Consider the following 18073-nt stretch of genomic DNA (forward strand, 5'->3'; position numbering starts at 1 on the left):
ATCCTGATGCAGCTGCGATCGGGCATCATTTAGGTTCTTTGTCGGGTCCCCTAGTCTCGGTTCAATTTGACAACGAAAGCGAGTGAGTTTAAAGAGCCCAGGCAAATTGATGTTTTGATATCGAAATGGTTCGTTTGGAGAACGCAGAAGAAAACTGTTTGTTCTTTCGTTGTTGTATGACAATAAGAAACATAAATCTAGTTTGCCGAGAATACCAATCAAGAACAATAGTAGTTCTAAAGAGTTATACCAATGTTGCTGGAAGCTCTACGCAGTGCAACAATACATGTGGTCGGAGTATTTTCATTCAAAGAACAAAGGAAATCCTCTTATGAATCTAAATGCTATTTAGCACCCAACAGCGATTTTTTAAGCACCCAACAGCGATTTTTTATAATATCGCACCGGACAATCTCTCTTTCAACGTCAAATAAGTCGTTTGACCATGAAATATTAATACCTCCCTTCGGATCCCTGAACATTAACGATATTGCCGTCTGCCAGAGCCACTATGAATATACAGCTTATAGGATAATTTTCTTTGAAGTCACAGAAATAGTCGTTTCTAATTGCAAGCAACAACGAATAATGACCTTTTTTTGCCGCTAAGCTAGCAAAGCAGTCTTATCAATTTTTGAATTCGAGTGTGCTTTTTTGCTTGTATCACCTTATTACTGAATCAAGTGTTAATTGTATAAGGTTAATGTTCAGGCATCCGAAGGGAGGTATTAATCTATGGTCAAACTTTTTTGACGTTGAAAGAGCGATTTTCCGGTGCTGTATTGAACAATTGCTGTCGTTATGAGACCGGCGGGCAGCTGGAATGACAAATGTCCGTCCGTTTGGAGGTCCATGATCAGAGCCTAGGTGACTCTAGAACTCATCCCCACTTGTCACGTTAATTCACAGGTTTCTTTCCCTTTCTCTAAAGGCAAATTGCATGCCATTGGTTGAAAATAATTCTCAGTATGTCCGAGCGGCCAAAGAAAAAAAATACCGAGATGTTCGCTGCAATCTGCAAGATGTCAGAGAGCATTATATCCTCATCGTCAGTCTGCCTCTGGTTAAATCTCGCTGAATTCGCCTCGAGCGGCTAATTACCAGAAGTACATTGTAAATAATGATGAAATCAAATTGTCCTAACCAATATCTGCAAACAGCAACCAGATATTGACACTGAGCATAGGACGACACGCCATGAGGCGTGATGCCGCATTAAAGGTGCACAATCCGTCCGATCACAATTTTGAAAATTCAACCGAATGTTGACATTTCTATGCGTAAATGCGTGCTGATTATACATTCGAACAGAGCTGCTATGGAACGTATATATGAATACTATGAATACCAAATTTCAGCGAATTAGCATGGATGAAAACTGCACTACGCCATTGTGCATTTCTAGCTTTCTGATCCACCAGTATACTTACGATTCACGCAAACGGCTAAACCCTTTAACAATGACCGCAAGCAGTCATTCGTGTGAGTATTTCGCTACTATCTCGATTCTTGTTGTGACCACTGGCCTCGGGCTGACAGAAAAGTTGGCAATGTTGACTGGCTCTATATCACCCCAGAGAATCAAATCCTGAACTCCGGGCATTTTGTGCCAAGTCCAGGATCCAAGTCCTCTGGTATTCCTGATTCCTGACTCTGGTATTCATCTGGTATTCCTGAATTCTGAGCCCTCGCTGGTTTCCTTAACTGAAGCGGATATTCGTATCTGGTGATACGAGTGCCTGCCATAGACTGATGTCAAGCACTATATCGCTGCTGAGGCTGGGTGACGAAGCGTAAGGTCATAAAGCAAGCAAACCAAAGCTTTTCGTTTATGCAGCCTAACGTACTGTATTATGGAACCTTTATCACTTTTAATGAGAAACTTCAACTATCGTGTTCCCCACGATCCGCAAAATCCGAATGCGCATTGAATAATTTTTTTCTGAACTTCATCGCGTCAAAGGAGCGCTGTTCTGCAAGACGCACAATCGAGGGACCCGAAGTCAGGAATACGAGGTGAGACTCGATCAGAAGCTGGATTTGGCACGTAAAATGCGTGGAGTTCAGGATTTTGAATCTCTTGGGTGTACAAAAAAGGCCGTGAAACGGGCTTAATTCAAATTCGTGAAAACATTTGGAAGACTGAGTAAAATGCTCTTACGATGATAAGTAAGTCGCTTAAGTCACAGAAAGTTCTTACAAAAATCCTGAACCAGAAACCATAAAATTAGTAACCATGAAAAAATTTCAACCGCTGACTGAAGAAATGATTATAGTTCATGAGTAGCTTCAAATGTGGCAGGACTGAAGGAGAAGGTTCGGCCACCTACGAGTGCAATTAATTGCTCTTCGCATTTTCTCGATCAGAATATATTCGGTTACCTTACAGCTATTTATCTGGGAACTTTTCAATAATGTGATGTTATCACAATGATACGTGCATCTTTTAATACTTTGCCCCTAAAAGCCGTTTATTGAAAGACTCTCAGACTAATGATACTCTTTCCTCGCCAAACTTGCAAAGAACGCTGTCATGAATACCGCAAGATAGTACCTAAGAAATGCAATTGACGAGCATTCGCTAAAATCAGTTCTAAAATCGTCACTTCACTACTTCTTTCGTCTTGCAGAAAACGTGTAAAAAGGCGAAATCTGTTTCTCTGTTACTCCATCATCTAGCTAGTGGTAATATAGCCTGCCAGGGAATTGTCGACGTACACTTCGTGACAAAATCTGAAAGAGATGAGAAAAAGGCAAAAGGTTGGACTCATGTCGGTGCTTCGCAAACACGACAATTCTTTGATATTTCCCTTGACACGTCTAAGCAAATACCACAATGCAACCCATGTTTACTCTGGACGTAACGCCTGAGGAAAACATCTGACTATAAACAATGTGATGGAACGGTCGCTTTGTCATTTTCAAAGAAGTATGGAGATGAGAAAGGTATAAGAAAGAACTCTGAATGAAATGACTCAACCGAAATATTGATATTTTCGTGGATGAAATGGTAATGCAAATTCAAAATGTGCATTAGATAATTGTATCATTTGTTGGCGACAATCAGCATTCCTTCATCATCAGCATCGTGGATCAATGCCTTGAACAATGAGAAGATTCTAAAAAATTGTTTAACCAAGCAATTTTTCGTACTGTCACGTATGCTTAATTTTCCAGTTAAAGGATATTTTTACAATTTGACTGTAAAACAGTTTGGGATGTTTACCGGGTAGTATATGATTAATACAAACATCTTCAAATTAGTTGAAAGTCTTCTCGAATAAAAACAAGGTCTGAAAAAATCTGACAAGTTTTCACTTTTTTCAAAAATTCACGAAAATAGGCATCTTGCTTCAGAAATACCCCAAACCCCCAAATTGCTTGAAGCCGTCATAAGAATGTTATGTTTTACACACATTCTTTGAAAAAGCTGTCAAGAGCTGAAAACAAGGTAAGATCGTACTGAATCACAGCCAAAATTACGATATTATATTAATATATACTAGTATCATCCACATGGAACTTTTCTTATTTGATGGTTAATATATTTTTGGATATATTTGAAATTTCAAGTGTTCAGTTGCTTTTGAATTAGAAAACAATGACGCACGTGTCAAGACAGTGACTTCATTGCTTCGTGTTGCGTCCGGACAGCGCTGGTATAATAAAAGTAGAAACATTAGAAACATTTTCTACTTAATCTACAAAAAAAGTGTCTGGCCCTATTGTATTTTGACGAAAATAAATTGTATGGTTTGATAGAGGCCGTGACCGCCAATAGTTCAGAAATAGAATCCTTTGTTCACGGGACATTCTACCCTAGTAAATTTATACTTCTACACCTGTCCAGTTATCAGACGACAAGAATCGCGATTAGCTCAAATTGGTGGCTCCATCGTTTCTCTCATGGAAAAGCGGACAGGATCTGAGCTTAATATTGATCAGTTTCAGTTTGTTCATGTGTTAAGAGATGTCTCCGCTGTTGGAGTACAGGGTTGAAAGACCACCCGCGCCCGGAGAAAGGCATGCTCATGATATTGACGGCATCGTTGTTGCCAATTAGGGATTTCACTACTAATGCAAACGGTTGCAGTAATAGTCAGCGGCCCAATACCAAACATTTATTGTTTATGACTTACATGACCTAATTATGGCATCGGCTATATCATGGTTTGGACCGAGAATTCGTGCCGCAAATCGGCAATACAGTTTCACATTGAATACATTTTGTTCTTGCCCCCTTCCCCGAATGACGTTTGCTCCTCAACCTTGACAAAAGTAGTCAAGGCCGTCAATATCTTAAGCCAGTCAACAGGAAATCTTGACCACCACGATTGTTGCATCTGATCAATATTTAAAGACCATTTTGAGTGTCAGGTTGCAGGAAATCAAACACATTGTTTGCATGTTCGTTTCGTACTGATCTACTCGAGTTTAACGATCTGTTGGTAGATGGCATCTGGTATAGTTTCGACTGATGTCTTACCACGTGTTCTGCGGTTTATATCCTGATAGTAGGGGGGCAGCATGTGGTCATATCTATATTCCCTGATATCAAAGCAACGGCAACTACAAAATATATCATGAACGAGCGGGAGTTTTATTGTGAAGTTGGTGCTTGGCGGTAGATGTGCTCTTTTCTTTAAGTGCCACATTGAACTGAAATATGACTCTACATGTCATGCTTTGTCGTGGAATAATTATTTCAGTGGGATTATTGCTGTTTCGGAAGGGATGCAATTGTTCACCAAGATATGGAGGTAGGGCGGGATAGTACTTTTGTTTGTTCACCAGAAATAGTAGGGCTCGATCGGTTCTCAATTAAATCTCCTATATGGTCCGTTTACATTCTGCATACATACATTTTCGTGATTTAAAACAAAATCAATGCTGGGATTTTCAGCAAACTTTGCAGAAGTGTAGTCCTATATCTTGTGTATCTAGGTGAATTTGAAAAGGTTTAAACGAGTCTAAATTGTTTCATTAGCGCTTTCATGAGACATGTCAAAATATAACACGATACACGGCCGTGTTTCCTGCCTTTGAGAGACCCCGTAATATCTAGAGACGGTGCTCCTATTTCAAAATCGACCTGAATTATGTCACATGTAGTTGATATTATTCAAAATCAAAAAAGCTCAAAATGATGTTTGCGAACCAAATAACTATATAACATTCCAGACGGTATTTAGGCATGACAGGGCTTTAAGCATTCTATCATCCCGTGATATCACTAAACAGTTAATAGTGATCTAATAACAATAAATAATAATAATAAAAGTGCTTATATAGCGCACTACGTTTCAGTGAAAACTCAGTGCGCTTTACAATATAAAACATTACTGATTATAAAACATTTTTATAACAACATTTAAAAGGATTTAAAAAGGTGGGTTTTAACCGCGACCTTGAAGCTGTCCACCGAACCAACACACCTGATGTGTGGGGGGCAGATCGTTCCACAGATGGGGAGCGGCGACTGAGTACGCCCTAGCACCGTAGAACTGTGTTTTGTAACGGGGAGGAACGATCAGCCCCATTGACGAGGAACGTAAAGTTCGTGCTGGCTGGTGGGCAATCGCAAAGGTATTTTGGTGCAAGTCTTGATCGATCTCAGCCCAGTATGAAACTTCTAACGGCGTAGCCGTTTGATGTAAATCAATATATACGTTACTATACAGGCCTTCACGTTCGTTTTCTCCGTATTGTGTTGTGCCTTCAGTAAATAGTAAAATGCCGCTGTCAATTGACAGTACAATGATGTACTTTAGTACTGAAATGCGAAGATTTCTTTAAATCGCTGAGAATGTTATCTGTGAAGTTACTACTATCGTTGTATTTGTCATAGACTTTTTAGGGTTTCAGTGTTTCCTTCGTATGTTTTAACACAGGCAAAGTGTTCTTTCGTCGAAAATCTTATAGAATTCCTTTACAAAGTTGATGAAAAATATATAAACTGTATCATATATTCGCGGAAATGAATAACGCAAAAAGCATTCCCAAATTTCCAATTTCATTCTAGCACTTACAGTGTTTTAGCATGCAGATCTGTTTTATAGTCCAAGTTTAACCTTTGCGTTTTATTTGAAGCATCTTGAAATATAGCGGGTTTACTCAAAATGGTAAAAAATGCATATTTTGTCGTACTCTTCATACTCTATCGCATATCTATGAACATTTACTTCTTTTCTACAAAGTGGCCAAATAAAAATGTTACGCTTACAAAATGGTTAATATCTATTATAACTTTGGCATTTACCCTCAAACATACACATGTACCTGAAGAACAAGCTCTCTCGATTAGTTTGACGCCAGTAGAATCATAATCCTTCCATGGTTGACTGCACAGGACAGATTCTATTGACTCGTGTGAAATCTCACTTGCGCCAACTTCTCAGTTGTTAAACATGACAAAGGACAAAGAGTAAGCAATCTTTAACATTTTAAATTTTATTCACAGTTGAAGATTGACATTTAACAGATTCGTTTTGTAATTTCTCTTTTTGTGTTCAACTGTGAATAAAATTAAATGTTGGGAATGCTTCATCTTTGTCCTTTGCCGTGTTAAACCACTGAGAAGTTGGCACAAGTGAGATTTCACACGAGTCAATAGAATCTGTCCTGTGCAGTCAACCATGGAAGGATTATGATTCTGCTGGCGTCAAACTAATCGAGAGGGCTTGCACTTCAAGTACAGATGTATGTTTGAGGGTAACGCCAAAACAATAAAAAATATTGACCATTTTGTAAATGAAACATTTTTATTGAGCCACTCTTTAAATCGAGTAGTTTACATGAAGTATAAAAATGTTCATTCGATCCTATTAGAACAGTTTTATTTACAAACAAGAGACTTCAACTCCCCCCCCCCCCGAACCTAATTACTCATCGTATCGAAGTGATAAATCGTGATACTATTAAACCATAATAAAAGGGTTGAACCATCGTTATTGATGTAGTTCGTATTTACCAGTACAGATAAGAACGGAATGTGCGAATGATAGATTTAACACGTTTTCAGTTGAACCATGAACTGACCCATTCGTCCATGTTTCAACTTAGCCTATATTTAGTTTTTTAGCCTGCTTGTTAAATACTTGAACTACATGTAGATACTGGATATTAAACGCATAGAAATTATTACGATTTCAATTAAGATAGCATCGTTTCGTTTGTTTATGGTTTTGAACAACGTTGGGTGAAGTGTGACATGCTGTGGAAAAGTTGGGAACTTGGGTTAAAAATCATAAAGGCCTGCTGATATATTGGCGTTGACTAATAATTATGCATAAAGTTAGATTTGGAATTTCATTTTGAGACTCGAAGCTTTACCAGATTGTGCAGATTGATCAATGCAAAACTAGTAACACCACCTTCTCTGATGTTTTACTCCCAATAGATTCTCGTTCAGCCTCTGACCTGCTCACCTAATTCAATCATTTTTCCTGAAAAATACGATAGTAATGAGAATTTTTCAAGTGGTTTTGAGGAAATTGCTTAAGGTTCATTGAGATTTTAAGTTTTGAGTTTTGAGTTTTCCATTAACAGGATGTTTTGTCCTTCATCATGTATATACGTATGCCTCAAGCAACCATGGAATATGATGTCAGTAAAATTGCTTTCTAATCCTGAACAAGAACATCGTTCTGAAATTTAAATAGATATCCTGACATTAAGCCCCGATTAGAAGAACGAACGTTTGCATCGGAAAATATTTTCCCGGTTAATAGCCCTACCGATTGTCGCTAATGATAAAATCCTCAGAAATGGGCTTGCATTCCTTCTAGAGGGATTACTGAGCGTACCGTCGCAGAGAGTACGGTTACCTAATAGCCAGTTAAATTCCTATATGAAAGGATTAATAAGCGTCCCCGTCTCATTTTTTTCTTCGGTAGAAGTTTGGAATTAACCTTTTGGGTCCATAGGAATTAATTTTTCTACTCTTTCGAAGTTTGCCGTTTGCTTCTACATGTTGCCTTTATTCTCGAGATATCGCTATTTTCTTGTTTGATATTACGGTTTCAAGTTTTTAAAAGGTCAATTTCGAACACGCTGACAGTACCGGAACGCATTTCATCACCATATTTCAATAAAAAGGCATGGATTCTTTGGTCTTATATATCAAAATATCAAAGAATTATCGAAAAAAAAACCAGCGTAAAGACGTATGTTTATAGCCCTTAAAAGAGACCTCTCAAACAAGGTTATCGGCCCCTCGTCAAGACTGACACGAGAAGGGTTAGGGATAAAATAGCAAAGCGAAAGTACACAGCATTATTCGCATTTCAAGCATATTCAACAAAAGACTTCAAACCTTAAACACTATTCAATTCACGCTCGCATTTCTAAACGCATGCAGCCTCCATAAAAAAAATGGAGTTGCAGTTACCCCTTTTTAATGCTCACCACATGCTTAAGGCTCTATTTGTATTACCGTCATCGTCGTCGTCATTATCACCGTTATCACCATCAGCACCATCATCGTCATTATCATCATTATCAACAGAATTTACGCATCTGCTCGTGATTTACGAATTACGGGATCCGGAGCAATGCGTATGGTTGTAGAAATTCTCGTAAGGTAAGCCTAGGCATAGGGGTATAGTGGTCAGTCTGTTGTTAGTGGCAGGGTTACTGTAGGGTTTGGGTTAGAGTAGGGGCTATGGTTAAGCTAGGGGCTAGGGGTTAGGTCAGGGACAAGGAAGAGTGAGGGTAGAGTATAGGGGACAGTATTATTTCCATGCCAATTCGATAACTAGTTCATGTTTTATGATAAATCGCTAAGATCCAGTTACGTTAATGTTGCTATTGTGTTTCTGAACGCCTCTAGTACCAAGTCTTGCGCAGCTCTGCCATAACCATAAACTTTCAAAGATATTTAGTCGATTCGCTAAATATTTATCATTCCCATTGTAGATCGCATGTTTACGATAATGTAAAAGAGAGATCAGGATGCCAGCGAACCCATTACACGCAAAATGAATTAGGATGAAATACGCTTGATTTAACGCTCGACGTAGGAGGCATTTTAAGGTTGAGTCGGCCGCTGCAGTTTATTGTGAATCGAACATTTTCGTGAAATCCGGAAAAATGGAAACTTCCGCAAAAATTTGTCGGTTTAACTGATGTATTGTATTTTTGCCTAATTGGTCAAAGGATCGAGTACCAACCCTACAATTACTGAGGAATGAACCAGTCGGGCAACAGACAGAAAATAGGGTATCGTATGTTAAGCAGGTTTTGCGAGCCTTCCGCTGAGCTACGAACGACATGAAACATGGTGAAATATATTTTATCGAGTATGTTTTTTTTGTCATGACAAGCGAACACAAAACCAGCTCTTGCTAATGCCAAACATCTACCAACGGTACCATGAATAATCCTACAGATGCAAGGGGAGACATGCCTCCTTTAAATAGCATTGGTCGGCAACCAGCTGTCTAGGAGAAGCAACCTGCCGAAAACAAACCCGAACAGAAGTCACTAATAACATAAGCCTTCGAAATGTTTGATGACAAGACAACCAAATGATGAAGGAGATGAAGACTAGCTCCCGAAGTATGGTAGGACCAGCTAATTAGGCCTGGAATAAAAAAATGATTGCTACACACAAACACGGAATAAGATCAATTCCGAACACAGACTAAGAAGACAAAGAATATCATTACATGGTCAAGGAGTTTATTCAGAACATGAACGTTCTTAGGATTTCTCAAACAGACCCGTTGCTTAACATCATGAAAAAAATATCAAACGACTTCATCGAGACGTGGATCAAAATCAGTAAAACAAAACACGGCAATCATGTCCCCAACGGTCATGCTATGTCGTAATAATGTGACAATTACTTTCTGTCAGTCTTTTTATCATCAAGTTGAACTTCCTTTGTGAGGGTAATCATGCCAATGTATAAGACAGCTGCTTTGTAACGAGGGACAGAACGTAATTGGGGACACAATATGTTTGGTAAACGTTCTTGTGAGCAATTGCAAAATTACTGAGCAAAAAATATCATGCGATTGATGACTACGCGAAAAATGTCGGTGCAGTTGGCAGCATGTTTGATGCAGATTTCGGGTTAGCTTGATATCATTAAAAATATAATTTCTCAGTTGAGTTGACTTCATGATAAAGCCAACTCGTGTTATCGCGAAATCAATTTCCCTACAATACATGCACACGTAAATCGTTTCTCTCCATAACTGTCGAGCAAAATATAAGGCAGAACATAGCCATCCTTACTTTGAGATATGTATACGCCTATATAAATTTCTGAACTGGCCTTCGATTAAGTGTTCGCGGGGAGGGGGGGGGGGGGGGGGTATTCTTTGATATGTTTTAACATATCATAGAATAAGGTATTGGTCTCAGAACCATATAATTACTTTATTCCTTCACCATACTATGGAACAGACATCTTTACAGGGATGTAATTATGGACTGCATGCTACACATTGGTAAGAATAAAATCGGTTCCATCAGCACGATAAAGGTGTTTCTTATGCAAGAAACTGATTTTCTTCTTCTACTTATTAATCGAGAAGCTACATTTTAAAAAGCCTATAACAAGCTAATTGGTGTTAACATGGTTAATGAAACGAGGTCAGTTTAAAAAGTGGCAAGGAATTTCAATGGCTCGTGAAATATCGACTAAGCATGTTGTTTTGACCTTTTGATTGGGATTTTAAGTTTACTAGTTATATAAAATTTATAGCAAACACATATTTTTAAGATAGTTGAATAGTTACACTATCCAGGACCACTCGGGGCAATTTCACTGTCGTGCAGATATTTAAGACAGCGAACTTCGTACGAGCAATACAATTCCCTTACCGCATCTCATTCGGGATCAAAGCAATTGATACATCATCAAGACATACGCGTGTTCTGAATGGAGCCCTATTGCAGGCCCTTGCCCATCATCCACATGTTAGTGTGTGGGAGTCTAACTAATTGATCTGCGCCGGAAATTAGAAGGCCGAGAAAACGTAAAAAGTAGGCCGAAACGTTGGTCGTGTTAAATCCCCTTCAATAGAATATATCAAGGACGGATCCTCAGCAGGCCTACATCGAATTTACAAAGAACTTCTAAGTTAACGATACATGTATGGTTTTAAAGTATTTTACACAACCTACACTCAGTCGAAACCAGGGACCATGTGCATTTATTCATTTCAATACCCAAGCATTGACATTGCTCGTTAATTGCCCTTTGCTTTCTCTACTTTTATGAAACATGAAATCAAGGGTTTACAGACTTCCTTTGCATCGTTCCTGTATTTGGCACCTCCGCCAATACAATAAAGATAGAAGTTAACTGCGTGATTAAACATCCAAATTATCAACAAGAAAAACGCTTGTATAGTATATCGCAGATTCCAGTAAACATTCTCCATATCGTACATATCTCCAATTGCAGGAACGTCCAATAACATAACGAACAGACGGAACGGCAATGACGTCACAGCATATGCGCAGCTGACAAATATCAACATCCGGGTCAAATGTTGCTCTTGCTTCTGATTGGTCTCAACTTGACCTTGACATGTTCTCATCTGCGCTCGTTTTTCCGATGCTATTTTGACAGTGATGATGATGATGATGTTGCTACCCAGTATGATCACGAATGGTATGACTGTTCCCAGGAGTGTCTGGCCCAAGGAGGCTAGAAACGCAGCTAAGGGGTACTCTGGTACATGAAATACCATTATCTCCGCCCCTGAAAAAGTGAAAACGTTGTAGTGTAGGTTTAATTTATTCATAGTGGAGGTGTCAAAAGCTGGTGTTTTCACTAATATATCGTTTTATTTTTAATTAGGGCCTATTACAACATGTTCATAGCCTTTTTTGCAACGCCAGCGTCTACTAAGTAATTCAGACTACCCAGATAACCACAAAACCATGATTCGAGTAAATCATGAAATCTGGCTCAGTGGAAAAAGGTTATATTGAATTAGATTTTTTGGCAGTAGCTCGCAAAGAGGACCAGTATAAGTCTAATTTCACCTGTGTCTGGATCACTGAAGTAAGCCATGACAAATGGTATCTGTATATTGTAGAGGACGACCAGGACAGTGGTGATGATCACTGTCTTGACAGCTCTTGAAGCGGTGCAGAGTCGGGGTGTAGCCATCGGAAACCTCACGGCTATCAAACGGTCTATACTCATCTCAGTGAGAAAATAGCCCGACAGCATTGCGTAAATATACCCCGCAAAGTGATGGAATCTGCAATGAATACACCCGGTTATTAGTACCATCATTCATGGGGGCAATTTGTACGCAAAAAAACAGTTACCTCATCTGATTTGAGAATATGGAATAGGCGATATCTGATTGATGAGCGTTCTCGTGATCTGAATGACTTAATTATTTTATTGATACTGTACTTCGTCGTAGTGTTTTGTACATGTTCTAAACTTCAGGATTCTCGAAGTGTTTGCGAGTTGATAATTTGAAACAAATTGGTATTTCAGGCCCATTTAAAAGTTGTTTGTAATCTACAATTCGACCGCTGATGTTGTCATTGTTCAAATCTGATTGGTCGATCTCAGTCACGTGGTATTCGACAGTAGCGCCGTCTGAGGAGTGGTTATTCCCGCAATAGCTGATAATGGTGTTCAATACGTTTAGCTGAGCTTCTATATCTCAAAAAGTATCCGTTTCACGTCAATAAAAAACAAAGGTACACTAATTATCCCTTTATCTCTTTGGTAGCAAATATATTTTTTAGGCCGACAATACTATTGAAATTCCCGGCTTCTGGGAAGCATTATATCATATAGCTCAGTAAGAAATGCTTTGCTTGATGCAGCTAGTTTTGCGAATAACTTTATCCAAGACGAGTATAAAGGACAAATGCAAGCAAAAAACCTTATCAAAATGATTTTCATCTCCCATTGCTTCGATATTTGTCCCATTCCGGGATGTATGGTCCCATTCCTGAAGCTCTTTGTTGTTCAAAGGGGATAACACTTCAAATTGCTTTTGTATCCGTTTATAGCAGACGTCATAATAAAAAGCCTCGCTTTGACTGAAAATGCCTCGCTTTGACTGAAAATGCCATGTTTTCGTGGGATATATACCCAACCCCTGTTTAACATTCGCCTGCGACTAGTCAACGACACTTCAATGTTGGGTTATTTTTGAGTGGTGATGTGATTTTTTGAGCAACGCTTTTGAGCACTTATCATTCTCAGTGGAAAGGCTGCATAATAAACGTGCTATATGTTATATTAATTCAACTCAACTCCGGATCCCTACAGCAAGTTGCCATTCAAGTGATAGATAAAATGAAGCATACTTACATAAATAACACGTCCCTCATATGCACGATGCTTTTTCCTATGTCCCAATACATTATTGGAAGGGCAAATGCATGCTGAAGAAGTAAAAACGTGTCTGCTACGGCCATTGCCTTCATGTAAATGCAAGCAGATAATCCCCTGTTGTGCTTTCTATTGGCCACTAGTATCGCTATGATATTTCCAGGGACGCCAATCGCGACCGGGATTATCCAAAGATACTTTGACACAAGCTTGTAGAAGGCGAGAAGAAACGGATAGTCCGGAGAGTTAGTATCCGAGACGATATGTGTGGTTGTAATGTTTTCCATGATTTCATCACTTCGAAAATAAAGGAATGCTCCTATTTCGTTCAGAAAATGGAGTGTATACGTCGTAAAAACGTGTAAAATACCGCTCTCATGGCATCTATCTCGATCAATGCGCACAATAATACTAGATGTGAAGCAATGAATGAGGCCACCACATGATGTACATGACGATTCTCAGACACGCTATTTCCTGAACGATCAGCCCAATACAATGCTTTTATATTTCTTTAACAAGGCAAATGGCACTCAAACAGCATAATATTGTAGTTACAGGATTCCTACACTAGCCCACTCAAACACATTTTCCCTTAAAGGAATGGGCGGCTTTTCACTGCAGTAGGTTTGTTCTTCACCTGGTTCATCAGTAAACTATTTTTCTGAAGGTCTTTGATGCTTTTCCAATCTTGTTTCAGCTCTTAAATAGTAGAAAAACGCGTTATTCCTTATTTTTAGTCCGCACAAGTCCTCGCACGAAAGACCTTTCCCGTCATGTGAGTGCACACCGAGATCCGAGTTCACTTCACCCCCTTTTACGACGTAAGGTTATTTTTATTATCGTCGCAGTAGCGGGCGATCATGAACATCAAAAATTCAAACGATATGGTAAGCAACTAACATTTGTTCAGCCTGATGTTGGCCTCTTATTCCTTATTCCTTATTCCCGATTCTCAAGTAATTACCTTTTCCTTTTTCCAAATGTTAGCGCTAAGTCACTGATCCATTAGTGAGAGCTAGATGCAGTTTCTTTTGCAATAATCATAACCGTCCGAAGATCGGGAAGAGGTAAATAAGAAATAAAGAACCAACTTCAGCCAGGTACATTTGTTAGCAAATCACTGAGTCATGACGTCAATACAATAACATTATCAAGAAAAAAAGAACGGCTCAATAGTATAAACTGTGTTCACTCTACCATTTGTGCACGGCCTCATCACAGTCATCATATGGTGGGCACGTGGACTGATAATGCAATGTTATGATGACAAATTACATTAGAGGGACTATGTTCTCTCCCTCATGCCTCGCCAAATCTCGTTGCCCTTCCCACGTTTTAAAATAAGTGATGGCCATTTAAAGAAAATGAGTTGTGTTCGAACCCAAGCTCGAATTTGGAGTATTTAATCTGTCAACACAAATGGTGCCCTAAACGGCCCAAATCTATACCAAAAAGTCACAAATGGCATCTAAATAAATACATCTGAACAAAGATGTTCATTTAGATGCCAAGTGTGACTTGAAAAATGAACCCGTTTTTGCATGACGGAAGAACCCCAAACGTTGTGAGGACACATCCACTACATGGAAAGTATGCAGTGTTGGCATCATTATATACTAGCCGGGCTAGTGTAGTTTATAGAGTGTGGCCGTGTAAACCAAAGGTCTGGGGTTCGAACCCTTGGTAGACCTTGGCGTTTGGCCCTCTACAGACGGGTGCATGATGACCCAAAAAGGCCCGCCATGAATTTACAAACATTCAGACACTATCAGCTCCTAACGCAGGTCTATCCGTTTATCATGATCATAATTTTGTACCAACTTATGACTAGGAGTCATAACTTCGTACCTACTAGACTAGGAGTCAATAGTTGTGCGTGTGATCCAGGGCCGCTGTTACTCTATCTCTTCGGGTTTTCTACGGCTTTGTGGTTATCCTTTCAGACATTCTGCATCAGCTTACCGCAAATAGTCGAATTTAGGCATATACCCAAAATAGGCCAATTTAGGTATAAACAGCTGCAATAAATTTCACTGCTTGAAATTGAAGTGCTTTGTTGACAATCGAACCTTTTCTTAGCTGTTTGAACCTCAAAATCAGATGCACGTAAATTTTGAAAGTTGCAAGGCTTCAACACCAAGTTTTACGCAGCTTACCATTTCAAAGGAATTAATAAATTTCTACGATGTACCTGCCCTATCTGAGATTGTTTCAGGTCTATTCCAAAGAGCTGTCCACGTTCACGAAAAAACGATTTCAGACCGATCCTGGTGATACAGCAAACACACAAAAACGTGTTTCGATATGAGTAAATTAGGGGGTCGTCATATATTGTGTGAATCCATCACAGCATGCGTTTTGGTACTTCGAGGTAACCGCTCCTCATCAACAAATTTGGCATGCTAAGTGAATTATTGATTGCTGATCACCAGTATAAACTGCCAATAAAATAGCTATATAAACATTCGTACGGACAATAACGAACATTTCAAATAGCTATAAATATACTAACATCTCAAAACTATTCCTGGCCTTGTTATTTACAGCAAGCTGGTCTAAAATGGCAACTTTCATCGAGTTTCATAAAACACCTGAAACCAATCAGTTCACTTTTCTTGTTAACTTTACAATAGACGTGCATGTATTTCACGTACATTTTTCGTATTAAGTGTTTTCAAATGATGATAGCAGTAAAGTGTGTATCAAAGAAAATTACCCATTTCGTGTTTTGGCTATTATTCATGATTATTACTGATTATCATACTCAACACAGAGGAAAATGTGGACTTACATAAGTTTGGGGTTTTGAATATTCTCCTTTGACCCTGTATGCAAGGGTGTATTCCTGTTTCGCCTATTCCTGTTCCGCCTATTCCTGTTTCGCCTATTCCTGTTTCGCCTAATTCCTGTTTCGCCTAATTCCTGTTTCGCCTATTCCTGTTTCGCCTAATTCCTGTTTCGCCTATTCATGTTTCGCCTAATTCCTGTTTCGCCTATTCCTGTTTCGCCTATTCAAATGTATTGCTAACCTCCCCACAGACGTAGGAATATGAACCGTCCCTGACTGACAGACCAAACCCGAGGAGAGCCACATATGTACGCATTGACGAACGCATGCTACGCCTCAAAGAACAATACGTCAATGGAGAGAGGGACATAATGAGTTACGTTGATGCCATCAGTAACCTTGTCTGACATAATATCATGATATGTATTTTCCACCTTGTTTGACTTTATATGTGCTGTACCTACATGTATATCATGACATGGGTTTTACAGCTGATTTTGATCAAATAATTATGAGAATGTACAGTATTATGTATTTTTATCAAAAACTCATGAATTCAGTTTTCATAAAATAAACGACTGCTTTACTCTACTTAATCTATTAGTTTTTACTGTGTGTCAGTATGGTCCTATGGTCCTATGGTCAAATAAGTCCCGGACTGTTCCCACTTTCAAGGTGACTCTTTCAAAACGGTCATGGCATGGTTTGTTAACAAAGTTGATGGCATTTGATTAGTCAAATTGTCATCACATCGTTAACATCATCCAATTGTCCCCTCACATTTTCCCCATAAAATGGACATGCATCCCTAAGGTTCCCCGTGGGAGAGTCGATTTATTGTAGGGGTACTGGAAAGTAGGCGAAACAGGAATAGGCGAAACAGGAAATAGGCCAAACAGGAAATAGGCCAAACAGGAAATAGGCGAAAAAGGAATAGGCGGAACAGGAATAGGCGGAACAGGAATAGGCAAATCAGGAATAGGCGAAACAGGAATTTTATAGGCGAAACAGGAATAGGCGAAACAGGAATAGGCGAAACAGGCATAAACCTATGCAAGTTCGTATTGATACATGTACGTTGCATTCCATTAACTTTAAAGCTCCTGACGTAGGCCCCTGTTTCATTATTAAAATTCGCTGTCAGTTTTGACTGCAGTTTCAAGTCACACATCATCAGATGCAAAAAACTGTCAGGTTTGAATATGTCTACCACCAACTAATTCATTGACACAAATAAGCTAGAGTTGAAAATGATAGGGAAACCGCCTTTTTCGTGTCGTTCAGAAACAATTAATTCAAAAACCAAGTCAATCAAAAATGACTCATCTCCCCTACACAAACGAGGCAGTCTCTAAGCTGTGGCATAGCCTCGGAGTTTTCTTATAAACACATTGTCAATATGTTTATATACATATGATATTACGCAGTATACGTAGATATTTGAAAATCCGTATTGTAACAGTATGAAGAATTTGTTTTCATTTCAAGAATTTCATGTAGGTTTAAAAGTGCGCTGTCTAGGAGAAAAAACTTACCGAAAACAAACCCGAATAGAAGTCAGCTAATTTGGCCTGGAACAAAAAAATGGTTGCTACACACAAACACGGAATAAGATCAATTCCGAACACAGACTAAGAAGACAAATAAGATCATTACATGGTCAAGGAGTTTATTCAGAACATGTACGTTCTTAGGCTTTCTCAAACAGACCCGTTGCTTTACATCATGAAAAAAATATCAAACGACTTCATCGAGACGTGGATCAAAATCAGTAAAACAAAACACGGCAATCATGTCCCCAACGGTCATGCTATGTCGTAATAATGTGACAATTACTTTCTGTCAGTCTTTTTATCTATTGAGTTGAACTTCCTTTGTGAGGGTAATTATGCTAATGTATAAGACAGCTGCTTTGTAACGAGGGACAGAACGTAATTGGGGACACAATATGTTTG

The 18073-nt window shown here is 39.0% G+C and overlaps 1 protein-coding gene and 1 long non-coding RNA gene across 10 annotated transcripts in view; one reads left to right on the forward strand and one right to left on the reverse strand.

Moving 5' to 3' along the window:
* Positions 1–18073, forward strand: part of LOC135493434 (relaxin receptor 2-like) — a 224447-nt gene that overhangs the window by 129102 nt on the left and 77272 nt on the right. The window contains exon 1 of one of the 9 annotated variants that reach the window (XM_064780778.1): positions 4628–4760. The exons of the other annotated variants lie outside the window; for them this stretch is intronic. Within the exon in view, the coding sequence (XP_064636848.1) occupies positions 4667–4760 (94 nt within the window). The 5' untranslated portion in view covers positions 4628–4666. Of the gene's footprint in view, positions 1–4627; positions 4761–18073 lie in introns of those variants that run through there. 9 annotated transcript variants of the gene reach the window in all.
* LOC135493809 (uncharacterized) lies at positions 10366–14338 on the reverse strand. The gene is made up of 3 exons (XR_010448297.1): positions 13307–14338; positions 12007–12227; positions 10366–11719 (listed from the first exon to the last, which is right to left on the reverse strand). It is a non-coding gene; the product is annotated as an uncharacterized LOC135493809 (long non-coding RNA).

The sequence above is a fragment of the Lineus longissimus genome, chromosome 9 (assembly GCF_910592395.1).
Source record: "Lineus longissimus chromosome 9, tnLinLong1.2, whole genome shotgun sequence".
Lineage (NCBI taxonomy): Eukaryota > Metazoa > Nemertea > Pilidiophora > Heteronemertea > Lineidae > Lineus > Lineus longissimus.